Raw genomic sequence first — 19,646 nt, forward strand, 5'->3', positions numbered from 1 at the left:
CTGATGCCTCAGTTTTCTCTTCTGTAAAATGGACATTGTTGATGTGGCATCAAGATTGGAAGACTCATCAACAACCTACATTTGCAAATGACACAACTTTGCCTGTCAAAGCTGAGAAGGACATGAAGTCTTTGCTGCAGAAGATCAAAAATTGGAATTTTCTATATGGGTTAAAGCTCAGCATCGAGAAAACAAAGATTCTCACCACTGAGCTAATTGACAGCACCATTATGTATGAGAAGAGATTGAGTTTGTTAACAATTTTAGCTTGCCCAGTTACACTATCAATAGTTTTGGCATCAGTAGCCAGGAAATTAAAAGACAAATTGTATTAGGGAAACTGCTGTAAGAGATCTCTCCAGAGTGCTGAAGAGGAATGATGTCAGTCTGGAGACTCAGACGTGCCTGATCCAGGCCATGGTCTTTGCACTTACTTGGTATCCTTCGATGCCTTTGAGTTGTGGTGCTAGAGAAGAGTATTGAACATATTATGGACTGTCAAGAGAACAATCAGATGTGTCCTAGAAAGGGACACAAGTTGCTCCTTTTCAGGATGGATTTTGAGGCTCCATCTCACATACTTTGGGCATGTTTAGAGAAGGGACCAATCCTTAGACAGACATCATGCTTGGAAGGTTGGAAGGAAAGTGCATGACAGAACGACCCTAGATGACGTGAATTAACAAAGTAACTAGATTAATGTGGGTAGGTGTATTGGCTCAGGATAGGGTAGTATTCAGAGCTATTGTGCATAGGGTCACTATGAGTGTCAGGCAGCTCAATAACAGATAACAGCTACAATAAAATGGCCAGGATAATTGTTGCACTTAATACATGGGATGCTGTGAAGATTCAAAATACATAGAAATAATTCGTGTATGTTATATTTTATACGTTTAACTTATCTCTGTGTGTCAATATGATAATAAAAAGCAAATTATATAATATGACATGGACTTAACCTGACACCTACTTATATAAATGTATGTCTGTATATATATATATATATATATACCTAGATAGATAGATATAGATATCTGAGACTCTAATTAAGGCAGGACCCTGAAATGTGTAATAAGGAGAAATCAACAGAAAGCGTGACTAACCTGGGAAAACTATGTTATTCAAAACAGTAAAAAGTTACTGTGTAACATTCTTCCCACTTCTAGACATAGAAACATAATAATAGGTATATAATTCTTTTTTTGTTCTTTTTCTTTTTTAAATTTTACTCGTTTATTTACAAAATTTGAATACATTGTTTTCCAAAGCAGATTCTTCCAATTTCCCTCACCCACCTATCAAATTGTACAATCCCATGATTAATCACCCCTCCCCCTGCACATCCTCATCCCTCTGCTTCTACCCCCCCCTTTATCATTTTTGAGAGGTCCTTGACAACAAATTGTCCTAATGCAATAGGTCTTTTGGCTTTTTTGCTGCTGTTACTGTTGGTGTTGACTGTATATTCAAAGAAAATGAAATAGCTTACAACTTCAATCTTTTTCTAGCTCGTTTTCAGTGATTTTTACTTTATATTTAGATGGATGATGACCGAATGGACGCCATGTTCACGAACATGTGGGAAGGGGATGCAGAGCAGACAAGTGGCCTGCACCCAACAACTGAGCAACGGCACTTTGATCCGAGCACGCGAAAGGGACTGCTCCGGGCCCAAGCCCACCTCTGCCCAGCGCTGCGAGGGCCAGGACTGCATGACCGTGTGGGAGGCGGGCGTGTGGTCCGAGGTGCTGTACAAGCCACACTTCCTTTTCCTTCTCTGACTTCCTTTAAAAATGGTATTGTGATAAAATATATGTTAAGCATTTGCCACTTAAACTGTATAATTCATTGGCATTCATTTCATTCATTATGAGCTCAGAAATTTATCACTACTCATTTCTAGATGTTTTCATTACTCTGAATAGAAGCTTAGTGTCTCTAAGCACTAACTCCTTATTCTTTCTTTCCCCCAAGACCTTGTTGTTGTTGTTGTTGTTGTTGTTGTTGTTGTTGTGAGGTGCTCTCGAGTCCAGGACAGTTCGTAGTGATGCTAAAACTCTGTCCTATCCTGTGCCATCCTCACAATTTCTGACACACTCAAGCCCTTTGCTGTAGTCACTGTGTCAATAACCTGGTTGAGAATCTTCCTCTCCATTGCCATCCTTCCACCTTCCCGAGCGTGGTGTCCCTCTCCAAGAAATCACTTCTCCCTTGAAAACTATCAATAATTTTTTCTCTATATACCCTTGTCTATCCTAGATAGTTTATATAAATGATGTTTATATAAATGATATGCATTATTTGTGCTCTGTTAGTGTAGTCAGTAGAAAGCTACATTAACTCAATGGTGGCTTCTCTCTGGCAGTTCAAATCCACCAGTAGCTCCTAAGGAGAAAGATGGGCAGTCTTCTTTGTGAAGACAGCCTCTGAAAATCCACGGAAGGGCCAGCTATGAGTTGGTTCTGATTCAATGGTAACAGGAGAAAATTTTAATACACAAAATGTTTTTACACTCTAAGAGCTTTTGTGACTTAGTGTTAAGCCTCTAAACTTGGTGATTCAGTGTGTGCTGTTAACCCAAAGGTACATAGTTCAAATCTACCACCTCCTACATAGGAGAAAGATGGGCAATCTCCACTGGTCCAATTTTTTTTTCCTATTAGTTTTTTTTTTTTTTACAAAATTTGAATACATTGTTTTTAAGAACAAATTTTTTTCGATTTCCCTCATCCTACCCCTATCAAATTGTACAACCCCATGATTAATCCTCCCCTCTTCCTGCACATCCTCATCCCTCAGAAAACCTGCTGGAGAGTCAACTATGACTTAGCTCTGACTCAATGGTAAACAGTAACATTTTCGTGTCTCATACTTGTTGTAACATGTATTAAAACATCATATATTTCTTTTGTTGAATAATATGCCTTTGGATGTCTGCATCATCCACTTACCTACTGAAGGATACCTTGATTGCTTCCAAACTTTGTTGTTGCTGTTGATTGCTGTTGAGTTGAGCACAACTCATAGTGATCCTATGAACAGAAATCCTGAAGCCTTTCTATAACTATCTCATTTATCGATGTTCTTAGAGTTTCCAGAGGCATGTTGTTTAGGAAGTGGATGCCACTCCTGCTTCCAATCTTTAGCCATTATGAAAAAGACTGTTAAAAACATTTATGTGTAGATTTTTATGTAAACACACATTTTCAGCTCATCTGGATAAATATCAAGTAATATGATTGCTAGATTAACTGGCAAACCTCTGTTACTTATTTTTCAAAGTGACACCCTATCCTCTAAACTGGATGTACCAGTTTTCATTTCCTCTACCAACAGTAAAGGGAGTTCTGGTGGCCTAGGGGCAAGAATCTGTGCTGCAATCCTGAAGGCACGCTGTTCCAGGCCACCAACTGGTCTGCAGGAGAAGGATGGGCAATCTCTTCCTGTTGATTAACTGCCTCTGAGAATCCACTGTTGGGTCAGCTACAGGACGCTTCTTACTTTATGGTATACAACCTCGACAGAAATTTATTGAATGGAAGTTGATTCACTGTCAATTGACTCATAGCTTATTCTCCAGCAGGCATTCAGAGGCTGTAAATCACACAGGAGGCAATTCTCTATCTTTTCTTGCAGAGCAGCTGGTAGATTTGATCCACCTGCCTCTAGATTGGTAGGGTAGCTCCTTACACTAGGTCATCAGAGCTCCCTAAAGGGCAATACATAATTGAGTCTGCATTCCAAATCCCCTAATCGAAGTCTTTATCCAAACTCTCTGATGTTCTCTTCCAGTGTTCAGTCAAGTGTGGCAAAGGCGTACGTCATCGGACTGTGAGGTGTACCAACCCCCGAAAGAAATGTGTGCTCTCCACCAGACCCAGGGAGGCTGAGGACTGTGAAGATTACTCAAAATGCTATGTGTGGAGAATGGGTGACTGGTCTAAGGTAGGAACCAATTGTGTATTAAAATTGACATTGAGTGAATTCCAAGTAAATATGACTATATAGAACAGAGTAGAGCTGCCAGTAATTTCCAAGGCTATATAAGTCTATGGAAGCAGACTGCCTCTTCCTCCCATGGAGTAGCTAGTGGGTTCGAACTACTGAACTTCTGTTTAGTAGTTGAATTGTTCAACATCTAGGTTACCATGGCTCCTTTTCTCAGTATGAAGCTTCAGTAATGTCAGCATTGCCCTGGTTGCTATAATTAGAGTATAAGATTTATGAGGGAGAGAGAATAGAGAGAAAGACTATGGAATGTAAAGTATGAATAGCATATGTCTGATCCAAATCCTAGATCTGTTATTACTATATTAGATTAAGGTTTCTAGAAAATGAGTGTAAAGGTTTACTAAGACCAAGTGAATAAAGCACATAGACCTTTATTTGGCACAAAGAAAATACTAAAAAAAAAAGTAGCTCTTTGTCTTGTTATTTATGTTGATATAGTTCTTCCTCATAATATTTTTGCATAAAATACATCTAGTGATTAGAATACTGGTGGCCTAGTAGGTAAGGAGCTGCACTGCCAACCCAAAAGCACTTGGTTTGAATCCACAGGCTGCTCCATAGAAGGAAGATAGGCAGTCTCCTCCCATTCAATGTATAGCTTTTGAAAACCTGATAGACGGTCATCTATGAATCTGCTTAAACATAATGGCACAAACAATGTCAGTTGAGTATATTAGAAATATGTTTAAGGAACACAAAGTAATGAGATATAGAATTTAAAGGACCGTAACAGAAAGAATGGAATTCATATCTTAGCAAGAAGAGACAGTATTTTCCCACATCAATTTTTTTTTCAAGTATGAATACTGGAAATGGAAGGGAACAGAATTCTTGAAAACTTTGGTTAAATAATCTGTTCACAATGGATTTTGCAGGTTTAATTTAACAAGATAGTAATAACCTAATGAAGTATAATTTTAAGAATTTTGACAATTAAAAACAATAGGGGGAAGGTAGGTAATTGTGAAACAATGAATAAATTTTTTTTTAAAGTGAACTGAGAGAGGGAGAAGGGAGGGACAGGGTGTAAAGTATAAAACAATGAATGTAGGAAAATCTAATTTCTCTGTAAATGTTCACTCACATCTCAAATAAAATAAAATTTTATTTTAAAAAAGAATATTCCAAATGACAAAAGCTTAGATGTTTTAGTTAAGTACGAAAAAAGAAAAAAAAAAGCCAAACAGAATATGTGGATTATGTTATAATTTTTGACACATAACTATAGCTTCTTATATAGCATTTGGAATTATAAGTAGGACGAATACTGTCATTTCATATTCTCATCATTTTGTGATTTTCAGTATAAAGCATGTGCTGTCAATAACTATACCAACTATTTAATTTATTGTGTGATTATAAGTGATGTTTTATTCAACCATTTCTCATTAAATTTATAGACATTGGATTGATTTTTGTGTTTTGATCTTCTATCTTGAGACCTTGCTAAGTTTGCTTGATAGGTCAAAGAACTTTCTGGTGCATTCCTTAGAATTTTCTACATAAACTATATTCTTCAATACAAATAGTTTTATTTCTTAATTTATGATCGATAACTTTATTAATTATAGTGAGGAAATTTCATTTTATTTACTTTTGTTTACTCTCTCTTGAACTGGCTTTGGTACTATGTTGAATGGCAGTGATAATCACAGATAGTTTCTCTTGCTTCAAATATTAGGGACAGCATCCAGGTTTTTTTCTGGTAAGTTTAATGTTTTTGTTGTTGTGTGCTGTTGAGTCAAAACCAACCCATAGCTGACCCTCCAGTGGCTTTTCAAAAGCAGTCGATCACACAGGAGGAGATTGCCCATACTGCTCCCTAATGCTAGCTATAGATAATACAATTATTTTCATTAATGTCAATTAGGCAGCATCTAGTTAAATCATAAACATACCTGAGACTAAATGGGAAGATCAGAGTGCGTGCCTTTTCATGTTTTATAATAACCTGACAAAATAATGCGTTTCGTATTTTACCACAATTATATGCATTCAATTTTGAAATATACTTTAGTTGAATTTCTTTATCTTTGTTTTGTCACTATTTTTGAACTCAGAATATAGCCTTTGTAATTGAAAAAAGTAAGGCATAAATCTAAAGACATTTTAACTCGAGGGACATTTTGTCTTTTCTGTTGTTTCTTTGCTTTTATATCTAAAAAAATACAGTATGTTGGGATATATTCCTCTTTAGAAACTTCCTTTGTATGGATGATCAGTGTGTTCATTCCTTAATGCCATCTTCATTTATGAGTCTCAACATCAGAGATACAAATAGCATTGTGTACAAATTAAAGCCAGTGGCATCATATGAATTTGATTGATTTTCCCCCTCTTTTATACTCTTAAAATATCAGTTTCATGTTAAAATTAAGACCATCCTAAAATAATTATATAGAACAGAAATAATGCTTGGATTATGAAGTTTTCATGATTAAAGTCTTTAAGGGCAAAGGAAACCCACAAGGCCTCTTATTTTTATCAGCTGTGCCCCTGGAATAGAAATAGCAACAAGATGTGTGTGGTTCTAGGACTATTTCCATGCTCCTCTGAGGTCAATTAATCTGTCAGTTTCACTCAAATTCTACTAATATTTTTAAACTATTAGTAAATTTAAGTACATGTAAAATTAAGCCTAGGATTGTATTTTATGAGGAATTTTCCATATGCTAACTATAAAGTCTAGCCATGAGTCCCTGCTTCTCCCTTGACACTGTAGATGATTCACAAAGAGAATTGGTTAAGAGAAAAATATGTCCTGTGGCTCTCCTATGTTTCTGAATCAACATTTGACTATTGGCTAAAGATAATATTGTCTAAATGGAAGCCTACTGAGTTTATGGTTTGCGCTGCAAACTGTGATCATCACATTTGTATCAGACTGTGTGATCTCCAGCATTCAAGTTTAGAATAGTTTTGTGGAAAAATTGCAAATTGATTTTAAAAGGAACAACATAGGTTCTTATAAAGATAATCTCTTATGTGATTAAATTGTTAAACTCTAAGTAGATGTAAGTAGGTTCCTAAGTAGATACAATGTAGCCTTAGTTGAAAGCTCTATGTTTATTTCATTGAGACTAGAAAATTGACATAAATAGGGCATAATGTGGCTGCTTAGCTCTGGCTTAAGTTAAATGTTAACACAATTATGTATCCTATTCTGGCAGGATCTATGATACAGATATGGCCATAGGGTCTTTCCTGGGAGAGGAAAGCATGATCCACATGTTTCTTGGGAATTTTAATCTGCATTCAGTCATTGAAGCTGTCCTAAGAATGAAACACCGACTTGAAAAATAACAAAAGTCCTTTCTGTTTGGGGAAATGTTGACATATTTTGTGCCTGTGTTTGAACGTTCTTCCTTCATTAGAACTTTTCCTACTTCTGGTTTTCATTACTGGGGACCTGTAGAAGAGCCAGTCAAAGAGCATTACTTTCTTCATTTAAATTTACCAACAGAGTAGAATCTGTTCCTTTATAATAACACTTATATAGAATTCATTCTTCTGTGCAATATTAACACAGTGCTTCTATTTATTCAATTGTAATCAGTTTACCAAGTGTAATTACACATATCTTGAGTATATTAATAAATTCAGTTGTTGCTGTTGTTAGGTGCCTGATTTTAAACCCTATCATGTTCCCTTGTTCTATTCAGAAAACTATGTCTTAGTCTAGAGATAGGTTTTATATGACTCAGTTAAGTGTTCTGGGGTTCCTGTTTTTCCTCAATGTTTTCCATAATTTGTTATGATCCACCCAGTGCAAAGCCTTTGCATAGTCAATAAAACATAAGTAAACATTTTTCAATTATTCCCATTCAGCCAGGATCCTATCTGGCATCAGCAATGATTTTAAATTGTTGCTATAGTAATATACCATTGAGTCAGAACCAAATCAAAGCTGACTCCTCCCCTCCCCCATGGGTTTTCAGAGGTTGTAAATTCACTTGAGGAGATTGCTTATCTTTTCCCCGCAGAACAGTGGTGCATTTGAACTATGTGCCTTTAGTTTGGCAGTACAACTCCCAGTAGGCCAAAATCTCTGGAAAGCTAGTGTATTTAAAGCAAGAGTGTCATCCACTTCCTAAACAACATGCCTCTGGAAGCTCTATGAACTTGGAAAAATGACGATAGTTATAGAAAGCCTTCAGGCCTTTTGTCCATAGGATCGCTATGAATCATGTTCATCTTGACGGCAATCAACATCAACAACAACATCAAATCTTTACACTTTTAGTACATTTTTAGACAAGAGATTACAAGTCCTATTGAATCCTCATGTTATATATTGAAGAGGATTCTTCTAAGTCATAAAGCATTCTTCTGTCAATTTGCTATGCTGAGGTAATCTAGGTTTGCTATGATGCTGGACTTTGTGCCACTGGGGTGTAAAATGCCATAATGGTTTGCGCATTTTTTACAGTGTTTAGTGAAGCTCCCAGTTTAAGACTGGTTTGGAAGCAGGAGTGGCATCCACTTCCCAACCCACATGCCTTTGGAAACTCTATAAACTTGGAGAAATGACAGTGGTTATAGAAAGGCTTCAAGTCTTTTGTTCATAGGGTGGTTATAAGTCATGCTCGACTCAACGGCAATCAACATAACAATAACAATAACATTGAATAACATACGAAACAATGCTGATAGCATTATTTTTGAGTGATTTCATTATATAAATTATAAAGTTTATCTTTGCTTAGAAGTAAAAAAACACAAAGTTTTCACTATAAAGGTGTATTTTATTTTCCTCAAAGGAGTCATAATTATAATCCATATGTTCAATTACATATAAAAAGAATATATGAGTAATCTGGAGAAGAGTATTGAATGTACCATGAGATGGACTGATTCAATGACTGGGGTAATCGGGATGGGTGTGTCAGAGGCAGTGAGATTGGCACAGGATAGAGCAGGGTTTAGGGCTGTTGTACATAGGGTCGCTATGAGTGGCAAACGACTCGGCACATAACAACAACAACAACGAGTAATCTAAAAATCAAAATAATTCCCCAATAAAATATATTAATCTCAGTGAATGCTTTCTAATTATGAAAGTCATAATAAGGTTAATGAGAATTCTACTAATTCCAAGGTCTTACTCCTAGTGAAGATTTTCAATCTTATTTTAGTTATAAATATAAAAATTGACATTTTACAATGATTTATTCCATTTTTATTCTGGCACTCAAAATACGGCACATTGATTATTGATAATTTAATTTTTAACTGTGAAAGACCTGCATATCGGGTTCATGTTTGATAAAAGTAATTTTGTGTACCAATGAAGGAGTTTGTCTTTTGCTTGTCAAGGAGAGGCGCAAACTGGGAGTGGGGGTGGGGTGGGTGGGGAGAAAAGTGCAACAATGAATGAATGGAATTCCAAAATCTCTGTAGATGTTCATTGATATTAATAATAAAAGAATTTTTTTAAAAACGTAATTTGTCGTCACATATATTTCTGATGTTGATGAAATGTGGTCAAGGTGTTGTCCTGTTACCCTGCAATAACTATAGAAAAATGTTGTTCCTATTCCATAGTAGTTGGCACTCATATTTTTAAAAAAAATAAGCTCAAAACAGAAGGTATAAATTAATCAAGTAAGTTATACTAGCTCTTTTTTTAAATGAGCTTTGCATAACAACTTTAAAGTGCTGCCCATTGCATAATTATTAAATTGAAACAACGCACAATGGCAAGCACATGATTAAAGAAACAATAATTTTACACGGCATTCCTTACTGACATAATTTAAACAAATCTAGGAAGACAAACTGAAGATTTATTACCCTGTTTTTTAGGCCTTACCTTTATCCAGACCAATCAGCCATTGTAAGTCACTTGGTTAGTTCCATTTAACATATGCCTGGAACAAAAATTGATTTGCCTCTTGTCTTTTGTTATTGTGGATTCTTCAAATGAAGGAACGTGGTAAGTCAACCAAGACAGACTCTCACAAACCAAATGGTGTCTCTGGCCTCACCTTCCCTTACATTCTCTTCATAGAACAATCTGCTTCAATTTTCAACCCATAAGTAGAATCACTTCTTTAACACTGACAAAGGGTGCTCGATGATGTTTCAAAGTAGAATTTCTGAATAATTACAAAAGACATTTATTTCCAGTGTAAGAAACAACTTTCTGTGAATCTTTAAAGGAAAATTAAGAAATAACTTTATTCTAATAGAGTGAAGAATAGTTTAAGTCACTATGCAGACAGTCACATGGACCTTGTCTGAGAGCAAAGAAATGCAGATGTTTACCCATGCTATATTATTGTTTATGGAAAGGCATTTGACTATGTCGATTATAAATAAATAAATTTGTGTCTAATGTGAAGAATTGTAATTTCTGAAGACATACTGTGTTCATGCTGACCCTAGACATAGACTGAGGGAGTTCTTTTATGCAGCTTTAACTGCATAAGTTAAAATCAGAAATTATGTGGGCCAGGATTTGATCTATTCAGTGTACTTATTCAATCTGGATTCTAAGTAAATAATCCAAGAAACTGGGCCATGTGAAGAAGAATGTGGCATCAGGATCGGAGAACAACTCGTTAACAGCCCGCAATATCCAGCTGACACAATATTATTTGCTGAAATTGAAGAAATTTCTTGAAGGAAGTAAAATAATACAACAGACAGTTTGAGCAACATAAAGAGAAGCAGAGAAAAGCTTGAAGTTGTCAACAGCTTCATTTTATTTAGATCTACAAGTACACAGATCCATGGAAGCCACAGTCAGCAGTAAAATGCAGTTTTGGGCAGATCTGCTGAAAAAGATCTCTGTGAAATATTATAAAGCTAGGATATCACTTTGAATCTAAGGAGTGTCTGACCTAAGCTGTGGTGTTTTCAGTTGCCGCATGTTCATACGAAGACTGGACAACAGTAAGTAAGAAAGAATGTCTGCCTTTCAGTTACGGTACTGGTGATAGAATGTTGACTATATCAGGGACTTCCAGAAGAGTTAACAGATGTGTCTTGGATGAAACACAACCAGAGTACTCTATTGAAGTAAGGATGGTGAGACTTCCTCTTTTAACCTTTGGAGACTTTATCAAGAAGGACCAGTCGCTGAAGAAACATACCAAGCTCTGGAGGACCAGCACAAAAGAAGATCCTTAAGGATACGCACGGAACTAACAAGCATATGTCTTCAAGGAGGTGCAGCCAGAATGCTCTTTGGAGACAAAGATGATAAAACTTAGTCTCACATACTTTGGGCAAGTTTTTTGGAGAGGTCATTCCTTGGAGAGGGAGATCATGCTTGGCAAGGTAGTGGGAGGGCAAAAGAGAGAAGGAGAGACCCTCCCAGATGGATTGAAATAGTAACAACAGCAATGGGCTCATGTGGGTCAGAGACTGAGGATGGCATAGGATAGGATAAGGGTCAGATCTGTTGTTCATAGGATCTCTGTGAGTCATGTGTGACTTGTTAGCACCTAACAACAATAGTGACCACAACAGGGAGCCCTAGTAACCTAGTGGTAAGAATCTGTGCTGCAATCCCAAAGGCAGGCAATTCGAATCCACCAGCTGCTCCATAGGAGAAGGATAGTAATCCTCTGTCCGTGTGAGTTGCTGCCTCTAAAATCCCTCTGGAGGATCAGCTATGAGTGGGTCCTTCTCAGTGGCACAGAACAACAAGTGACTACAACAAAGGTATCAAACATAGCAGTGATTGTGAGAATAGTGCAGGACTCAGCAATCTCAGTGCACCTCATAAGTGACAGCACAAGACACCATTTTAAATCTGACCTAATAAGCTGGACAGTGACTTTTGATAGAAGTAGAGTTGATACCTTTGAGCTGTGATGCTGGAGAAGAGTATTGAGGGTACCATGGACTGCTAAGAGAACAAACAGGTTCAACCTGGAGAGGGTTAAACCAGGCTGCGCCTTGGAGGCAAGGATTCTGAAGCTTGGTCTGACATACTTTTGACATGTTGTCAGGAGGGTCCAGTCCTTGGAGAGGGACATCATGCCTGGGAGGGTGGAGGGAGAGTGCATGAGAGGAAGACTCTCGAGATGGATTGATTCAGTTACTGGTGAGGTGGGGGTAGGTATGTCAGAGACAATAAGGTTAGCACAGGATAGAGCAGGGTTTAGGGTTGTTGTACATAGGGTTTCTGTGAGTTGCAAGCAACTTGATGGCACCTAACAAAAACAACAACGTTTTTGCATTGTCAAGAGACAAATGGAAAAGCACCAAATATAAAAATTCCTAGTGTTTGGATTCCTTTTGCTGTGACATGAGCAGGTTGATTCTGGAAACTTTAGGACAGTGCACCCATGCATTTGACTAAACCACTCTTTGTACCTCCATTTTATTCCAATTAAAATAAACTTGACTGGTATACTGGGGTTCATTGCAACAATATTTACAACAGTTATAAGTAACCCAAATGTCTATCACCTGAAGACTGGATGAACAAACTGTGATTTATATGAATGGTCGGGTATTATTTAGCCATTAAGAGAAATGAAGTCCTCAGGTCTGCTATAACTCTGATACAACTTGGAAACATCAGGCAAAGGGAAAGAAATCAGTCATAATGGGGCATATACAGTTTGATCCCATTTATGTGAGCAGTCACATGTATAGAGATCAACGCTTAGTGATTACCATGGTTAGGTGGGAAAGAGAAAGGAAGACTCATTGCTTAAACAGCATGTAGTTCCTGTTAACAGTGGTAGAATTATTTCAAAAAGGACAATGGTAATGGTTGCGCTTTTTTCTGTGTCCAGGAGACAGCAAAGTACTTGGTACACTGTGAAAATCTATTGTAAAAGAGCTCTCTGAAGTGTTAAAAAGCAGTGCTGTTATCTTGAGGATTAAAGTACACATTACTTCATAAGCCACAGTATTTCCAATGATCTCATGTACATATGAGAGTGGGACAATGAGTAAGGAAGACCAAAGGAAAATTGATAGGTTCAAATTTTTGTTGTTGTTTTTATGTGCCATCAAGTTGCCTGAACTTATAGCAACTTTATATACAAAAGCTCTGAAGCCTGACCTATCCTGAGCCAATTTCACAACTGGGACACATGTATCCCCATTACCTCAATTACTGTGTCAATCTATCTCATCAGGGTCTTCCTCTCCTGTGCTGTCCTTCCACCCTCCCAAGCAGGATGTCCTGATCCAACGACTGGACCCTCCTGGCCACCTGACCCAAGTATGTGAGATGAAGCTTCAAAATCCTAGCCTCGAAGAAACAACTGGTTTCACCCTCTACAAGAGAGACCTGTTTGTTCGCTTGGCAGCCAATGGTATATTCAAGACTTTTCTCCAGCACAACTCAAAAGTATCAATTCTTCATCTATCATCTTTAGTCATTGTCCAACTCTCTGATGCACAGAAAGTAATTGCAAAGGCCATGGCCTGGATCAGGTGAACCTTAGTCTCCAGACTGACATCGTTGTTTCTCAGTACTCTGGAGAGGTCCCTAACAGCAGATTTTCCTTGTGTAACTCGTCTTTTGATTTACTGACTACTGGCTCCAAGAGTTTTGACTGTAGAACCAAACAACCTGAAACTGTTGACAATCTCAACCTCTTCACCATCTATAATGGTGCTGATGAGAATCTTTGTCTTCTTGATATTGAGCTTCAGTCCATATTGAAGGCTTCAGTCCTTGACCTTCTGCAGCAAGTTTCTCAGGTCCTCCTCAGTTTCAGCAAGCAAGCTTGCATCATCTGCATATCAGAGGCTGGTGATAAGTCTTCCTCCAATCCTGATGTCACACTCCTCTTCTTAAAGCCCAGACTCCTGAATTATCTGTTCCACATATACTCATTCACTCATTTCCTGATTTTGTACAATGCAGTGTTTCCTTGCTGTGTTCTGAGGACTGCTTCCAGGTCTAAGTATAGATTTCTCATGAACACAACCAAGGGTTCTGTGATTCCCATTCTCCAAAATATTAGTCACCATTTGTTGTTATCCACACAGTTTGATGCCTTTGCATAGTCAATGAAATACAGATAGACATTCCTCAGGTACTCTGCTTTCTGTCAAGATCCATCTGACTTTGATGATAATCTCTCTATTGCCACAGCCTGTTCTAAACCCACCTTGTATTTCTGGTAGTTCTCTGTAGATGTACTTGTTCAGTTGTTTTTGGAAAAAATCTGCAGCAGGATTTTGCTTGCATGTGATACTGTTCGATAATTCCCACACATTTTTGAGTAATTTTTTAAATGGGAATAAATATGGATCTCTTCCAGTCAGTTGGTCACGTAGTTGTCCTTCAGGTGAGCATGTCCCAGGCATCTGTTTGTTGAAATATGTCAATTGGTATTCCATGAATTCCTCAAGCCTTGTTTTTTCCTAACTCCTTCAAAGCAGCCTGAACCTCTTCCTTTATCACCATTGCATCTTGATCAGATGTAGTTTCATAAAATTCGTCTTTGTTAGCCAATTATTTTTGGTACAGTAACTGTGTATATTCTTTTTTATCTTCTTTTAATGCATCCTGAGTCATTCAGTATTCTGCCCACAGTGTCCTTAAGTACTGCAGCTCAAGGCTTGGATTTGTTCTTCAGGTTGTTACACTTAAAAAATGCTGAGCAATTTCATATCTTTTTTTGTTTTCCGACTCCAGTTCTTTGCACATTTCATTATAATACTTTGGTTTGTCTTCCTGAGATGCCCTTTGAAATCTTCTACTCAGCTTCTTAACTTCCTGCTTTCTTCCCTTTACCTTGGCTTCTTGGCTCTGTAGTGCAATATATCGAGTCCCTTCAGACATCCAATTTGGTCGTCCTCCTCTGTCTTTGTAATGACCTTTTGCATTCTTCTAGGATGATATTATTTTTCTTTATTTTTACTGGTTTACTTACAAAGTTGATAAAGTTCATATACATTGTTTTTCACACTGGATCTTTCCTTTACCCACCCTGCCCTCCACCCAACAAATTATATGACCCTATAATTAACCCACAACTCATCTGGTCTTCACTCATTAGTGTTCAGGCCTCAAACCTGTTCCTAAGATGGTTCTGAAATGCAGGTGGGATAGACTCAAAGTCATATTTTGGTTCCCGTGGACTTGGTTTAATATTCTTCAGCTTCAGCTTCAGCTTGAACTTGCATATGAGTAGTTGGTGGTCTGTTCCACAATCAGCTCCTGGCCTAGTTTTCACAGCTGATACTGAGCTTCTCCAGCAGTTCTTTTGGCAGATGTAATCAATCTGATTCCTATGCATACCATCAGGTGAAATCCATGTATATAACCTGCGTGCATGTCTCTTAAAAAACGTATTTGCAATGAATAAGTCATTGATTATGCAAAATTCACTCATCCTCTCTCCAGCTCTATTTCTGTCACTGAGTCCATATTTTCCAACTACTGAATCTTCTTCTCTGTTCCCAACTTTTGCATTCCAGCCACCCATTATTATCAATGCATCTTGATTTCATGTTCGATCGATCTCCGATTGTAAAAGTTGGTAAAAATCTTGTATTTCCTCTTACTTGGCTCTGGTTGTTGGTGCATATATTGAATGATAGTTGTATTCACTGGCCTTCCTTGTATGTGTATGGATATTATCCTGTCACTCACAACATTGTACTTCAAGATGGATCTAGCAGTGGCTTTCTTAACTATGAAAGCAACTCCATTTTTCCTCAGAACAGAGCAAGGAAACACTGCATGGTTCAAAATTGGGAAGGGTGTACACCAGGGATGTGTCCTGTCTCCATACCTTTTAACTTGTATGCAGAACAGATTACCCTGGAGGCTAGGCTCCATGAGAAGGAATATGGGGTCAAGATTGGTGGAAGATCTATCAACAGTCTGTGATATGCAGATGATACAACCCTGCTTGCTGAAACTAAGGAGGACCTGAAGCCCTTGCTGCAGAGGGTCAAGGACTGCAGCCTCCAATATGAGTTGAGGCTCAATGTCAAGAAGACAACGATTCTCACCACTAGACCAGTTGGCAGCATCAGGATGGATGGTGAAGAGATTGAGATTGTCCACAGCTTTAGTTTGCTTGGCTCCACAGTCAACACTCTCGGCACCAGTAGCCAGGAAATTAAAAGACATATTGCGATGGGAAAGTCTGCTGTTAGGAACCTCTCCAAAGTAATGAAGAACAATGGTGTCTCTCTGGAGACTAAGGTGCATCTAAAACAGGCCATGGTCTTTGCTATCACTTGTTATGCATCAGAGAGTTGGACAATGACCAAGGAGGCTAGAAGGAGAATTGATGCCTTTGAGTTGTGGTGCTGGAGAAGAGTATTGAGGGTACCATGGACTGCTAGGAAAACAAACAGATTCATCCTGGAAAGGGTCAAACTGGGCGACTCCTTGGAGGCAAGGACTCTGAGGCTTCATCTAACATACTTTGGACATGTTGAAAGGAGGGACCAGTCCTTGGAGAGGGACATCATGCTTGCTAGGGTGGAGGGACAGCGCAGGAGGGGAAGGCCCTCTAGAAGATGTATTGATTCAGTGACTGGGGTAATTGGGATGGGTGTATCAGAGACAGTGTGATTGGCACAGGACAGAGCAGAGCAGCCCTAAGTGCCGCAAGCAACTCAACGGCACGCAACAACAACATAATTAACCCTTCCCTCCACCATTGCCCGCCTTGGATCCTTGTACTCATTCCACAATAATAATACAGTATTTGTCTTTATGAGACTGAGTTAGCTCAATTAGCATAATGCTTTCCAGACCCTCCCATATTAGATAGTAATTTACAAAAGCATTGCTCCTGTGTGCTGCATAGTATTCAATGGTGTGAATGTACCATAATTTCTCAATCCATTCAGTTGTTGTTGGGCATTTGGGTTTCCATGTTCTTGCTGTGGTGAATTTTGCTATACAATTATGGTATACAAATCTCTGTGTCTCAGTTCTAATTTTCCTCAATGTATATTCTAAGTTGTGGAATAGCTGATTCATTTAGAATTTCTATATTCAGCTTTTTGAGGAAACGGCAGACTACCTTCTAGAATGGTTATACTATTTTACAATCCCACCAACAATTTCTTAGAATTCTTATCTCACCACATCCCCTCCAACATTTATTACTTGCTACCCTTCTTAATTTTCCCACTGCCACTGGGGTAAGATAGTATCTCATTGTGATTTTTATTTGCATCTCTCTTATTGCCAGTGATTTGTAACATTTCTTCATGTGTCTGTTGACCATCCAGATGTCCTCCTTTGTGAAAATTCTTTCAATGTCCTTTGCCTATTTTGTAATTGGATTATCAGACTTTTTCTTCTGGACTACTGTGGGATTCTGTAAACTTTCATTATGAGACTTCTGTCAGAGATGGTGTTGCCAAATGTCCATTCTCAGTCAGTAGATTTTCTTTTCACTCTGATGGAAAACGTTTTTGATGAGCATAGGGATTTAATTTTTAGAAAGTCCCAATTGTGCCTTTCTGGCTGTATTTGGCAGTCCCTTGATACCATAGACTACACCTTCTAAGTTTGGTTCCCGTTTGGGGGCTTTATTCCTAGGTCTCTGATCCACCTTGAGTTGATTTTTGTTTATGGTGTGAGATGTGTATCTTCATTCAGTTTTCTGCAGCTGGAATTCCAGTTTTACCAACACCATTTGACAGAGGTTGGCATTTCCCAATTTGATGGGTTTTACTTCCTTATTGAGTATCAGTATACCAGAGATAGGTGAGTCCATTCCTGGATCACTGTTCTTTTACCATTGTACCAGTACCATGCTGTCTTGGTTATTACTGCTTTGTAGTAGGTTTTGAAACCAGACAGTTCTATGCTTCTGACTTTGTTTTTTTATTTTCTGAAATACTTTGCTTATTTGGAGTCTCTTTCCTTTCCAAATAAACTTGACAATTTCCCTTTTGATCTCCTTGAAAAATAATTTTGGTATCTGGACTGGGATTGCATTGAACATGTTGATTGCTTTTGGTAGGATTGTCATTTTCATAATACTGAATCTTCCTATCCATGAACAGGGAACATTTTCCCATTTCTTTAGTTAGGTCTTTTGCTGTGTCTCACAAAGGTGTTCTGTAGTCTTCTTTGTACAGGTCTTTTGTGTTAAGAGTTAGGTTCACTCCCAAGTATCTCAATTTATATTTGGCTATTATAAATGGTATTGCTTTCTTGGTTTCCTTCTTTGAGTTCTATTTGTTACTCTAGAGGAATTCACTGATTTTTGGACATTGTTCTTGCATCCTGCCACTCTAATAAATTGATTTTCTAACTCTAAGATCTTTTTTTGTTGGGTTCTTGGGATTTTCTGTGTACATTATCATATCATCTGCACATAGTGACAATTTAACCATTTCTTTGCCAATTGGGATGCCTTTTATTTTCTTATCTTGTCATATTGCCCTAGCAAGCACTTCCAATACAATATTGCAAAGAAGTGGTGACAGTGGGCATCCTTGTCTGGTTCGAGTTCACATGAAAATGCTTTTAGTCTTTCTCCATTGAGAATAACATTGGGTTTTGGTTTTACATGTATACTTTTCACGATGTTGAGGAAATGCTTTTCTATTTCAATTTTGCTTAGTTTCTTAATCAGGCACAGGTGTTGAATTTTTTCAGCTGCCTTTTCTGCATCAAGTGTAAGGATCATAATATGGTTCTAGTTATATGTTTTGTTAATTTGGTGAATTACATTAAATGTTTTTCTTATATTGAACCACCCTTGCATACGTCTTATGAATCCACCTTGGTCAGGATTAATTATTTTTTATGTGCTTTTGGGTTCTTATTGGCTAGGATTCTGTTAAGGATTTTTGTGTCTATATTCATGAGAGATATTGGTCTCTGGTTTTCTTTTTTGGTAGTATCTTTGCCTGATTTTGGTGTAAGAGTTATGCTTCCTTCATAGAATGTCTTTGGAAGTGTTCCTTAATTTTCTGTATTTTGATATATATTTAGTAGAATTGGTGATGAATCTTCTCTGAATGTTTGGTAGATTTTAGCTGGGAAGTCATCTTGTCTAGAATTTTTTTTGGGGGGGGGAATTTTTTTATGACCTACACAATTTCTTTTTTTGTGATGAGTCTGTACAAGCATTCTACTTCTGAGCATGTCAGTCTGAGTAGGGCATGAGTTTCAATGAATATATTAATTTCCTCTACATTTTCAAATTTATCAGAGTATACCTTTTCATAATATTCCATTATTATAGATTTAATTTCCTCTGGTTTTGTTGTAATGTCACCTATTTTTGTCTGTTCCTTTTTTTTTCTCTTTTGTTAATTTTGCCAATGATATTGACCCTTTCAATAAGCCAGCTCTTGGTCTTTTTCATGGTTGCAATTGTTTTTCTGGTTTCTATCTCATTGATTTCAGCTCTTACCCTTATAATTTCCTTTCTTCTCAAGGCTGTTGGATTAAAATGCTGTTCTTCTTCTCTTTGATGAAGGTCTTGAGTTTTATCATTAATTTTGCTTCCTTCTCATGTTTTATGTGTTTGCCAATTGCTATGAACTGTCCTCTGAAGACCACCTTAGCTGTATCTCAGAGGTTTTTTGGTTTTTTTGTTTGTTTGTTTTAATATTTTTTTATTGGGAAAAACATATTGGGGGTACAAGGAGGTGAGGGTTGGGGGCAGAAGGGTGAGGATGGGCCAGGATGCAGTTGCAGAGCTGCACAGTTTGGTCAG

At 37.7% G+C, this 19,646-nt stretch overlaps 1 protein-coding gene across 1 annotated transcript in view; it reads left to right on the forward strand.

The window, feature by feature from the left end:
• The window catches only part of ADAMTS19 (ADAM metallopeptidase with thrombospondin type 1 motif, 19), a 426,420-nt gene that overhangs the window by 363,217 nt on the left and 43,557 nt on the right, over positions 1 to 19,646 (forward strand). Inside the window, 2 exon segments of the mRNA XM_006886015.1 lie at positions 1,544 to 1,748; positions 3,796 to 3,948. Of these exon segments, the coding sequence (XP_006886077.1) occupies positions 1,544 to 1,748; positions 3,796 to 3,948 (358 nt within the window).

The sequence above is a fragment of the Elephantulus edwardii genome, unplaced genomic scaffold (genome assembly GCF_000299155.1).
Source record: "Elephantulus edwardii isolate Elephantulus edwardi_28Jun2011 unplaced genomic scaffold, EleEdw1.0 scaffold00046, whole genome shotgun sequence".
Lineage (NCBI taxonomy): Eukaryota > Metazoa > Chordata > Mammalia > Macroscelidea > Macroscelididae > Elephantulus > Elephantulus edwardii.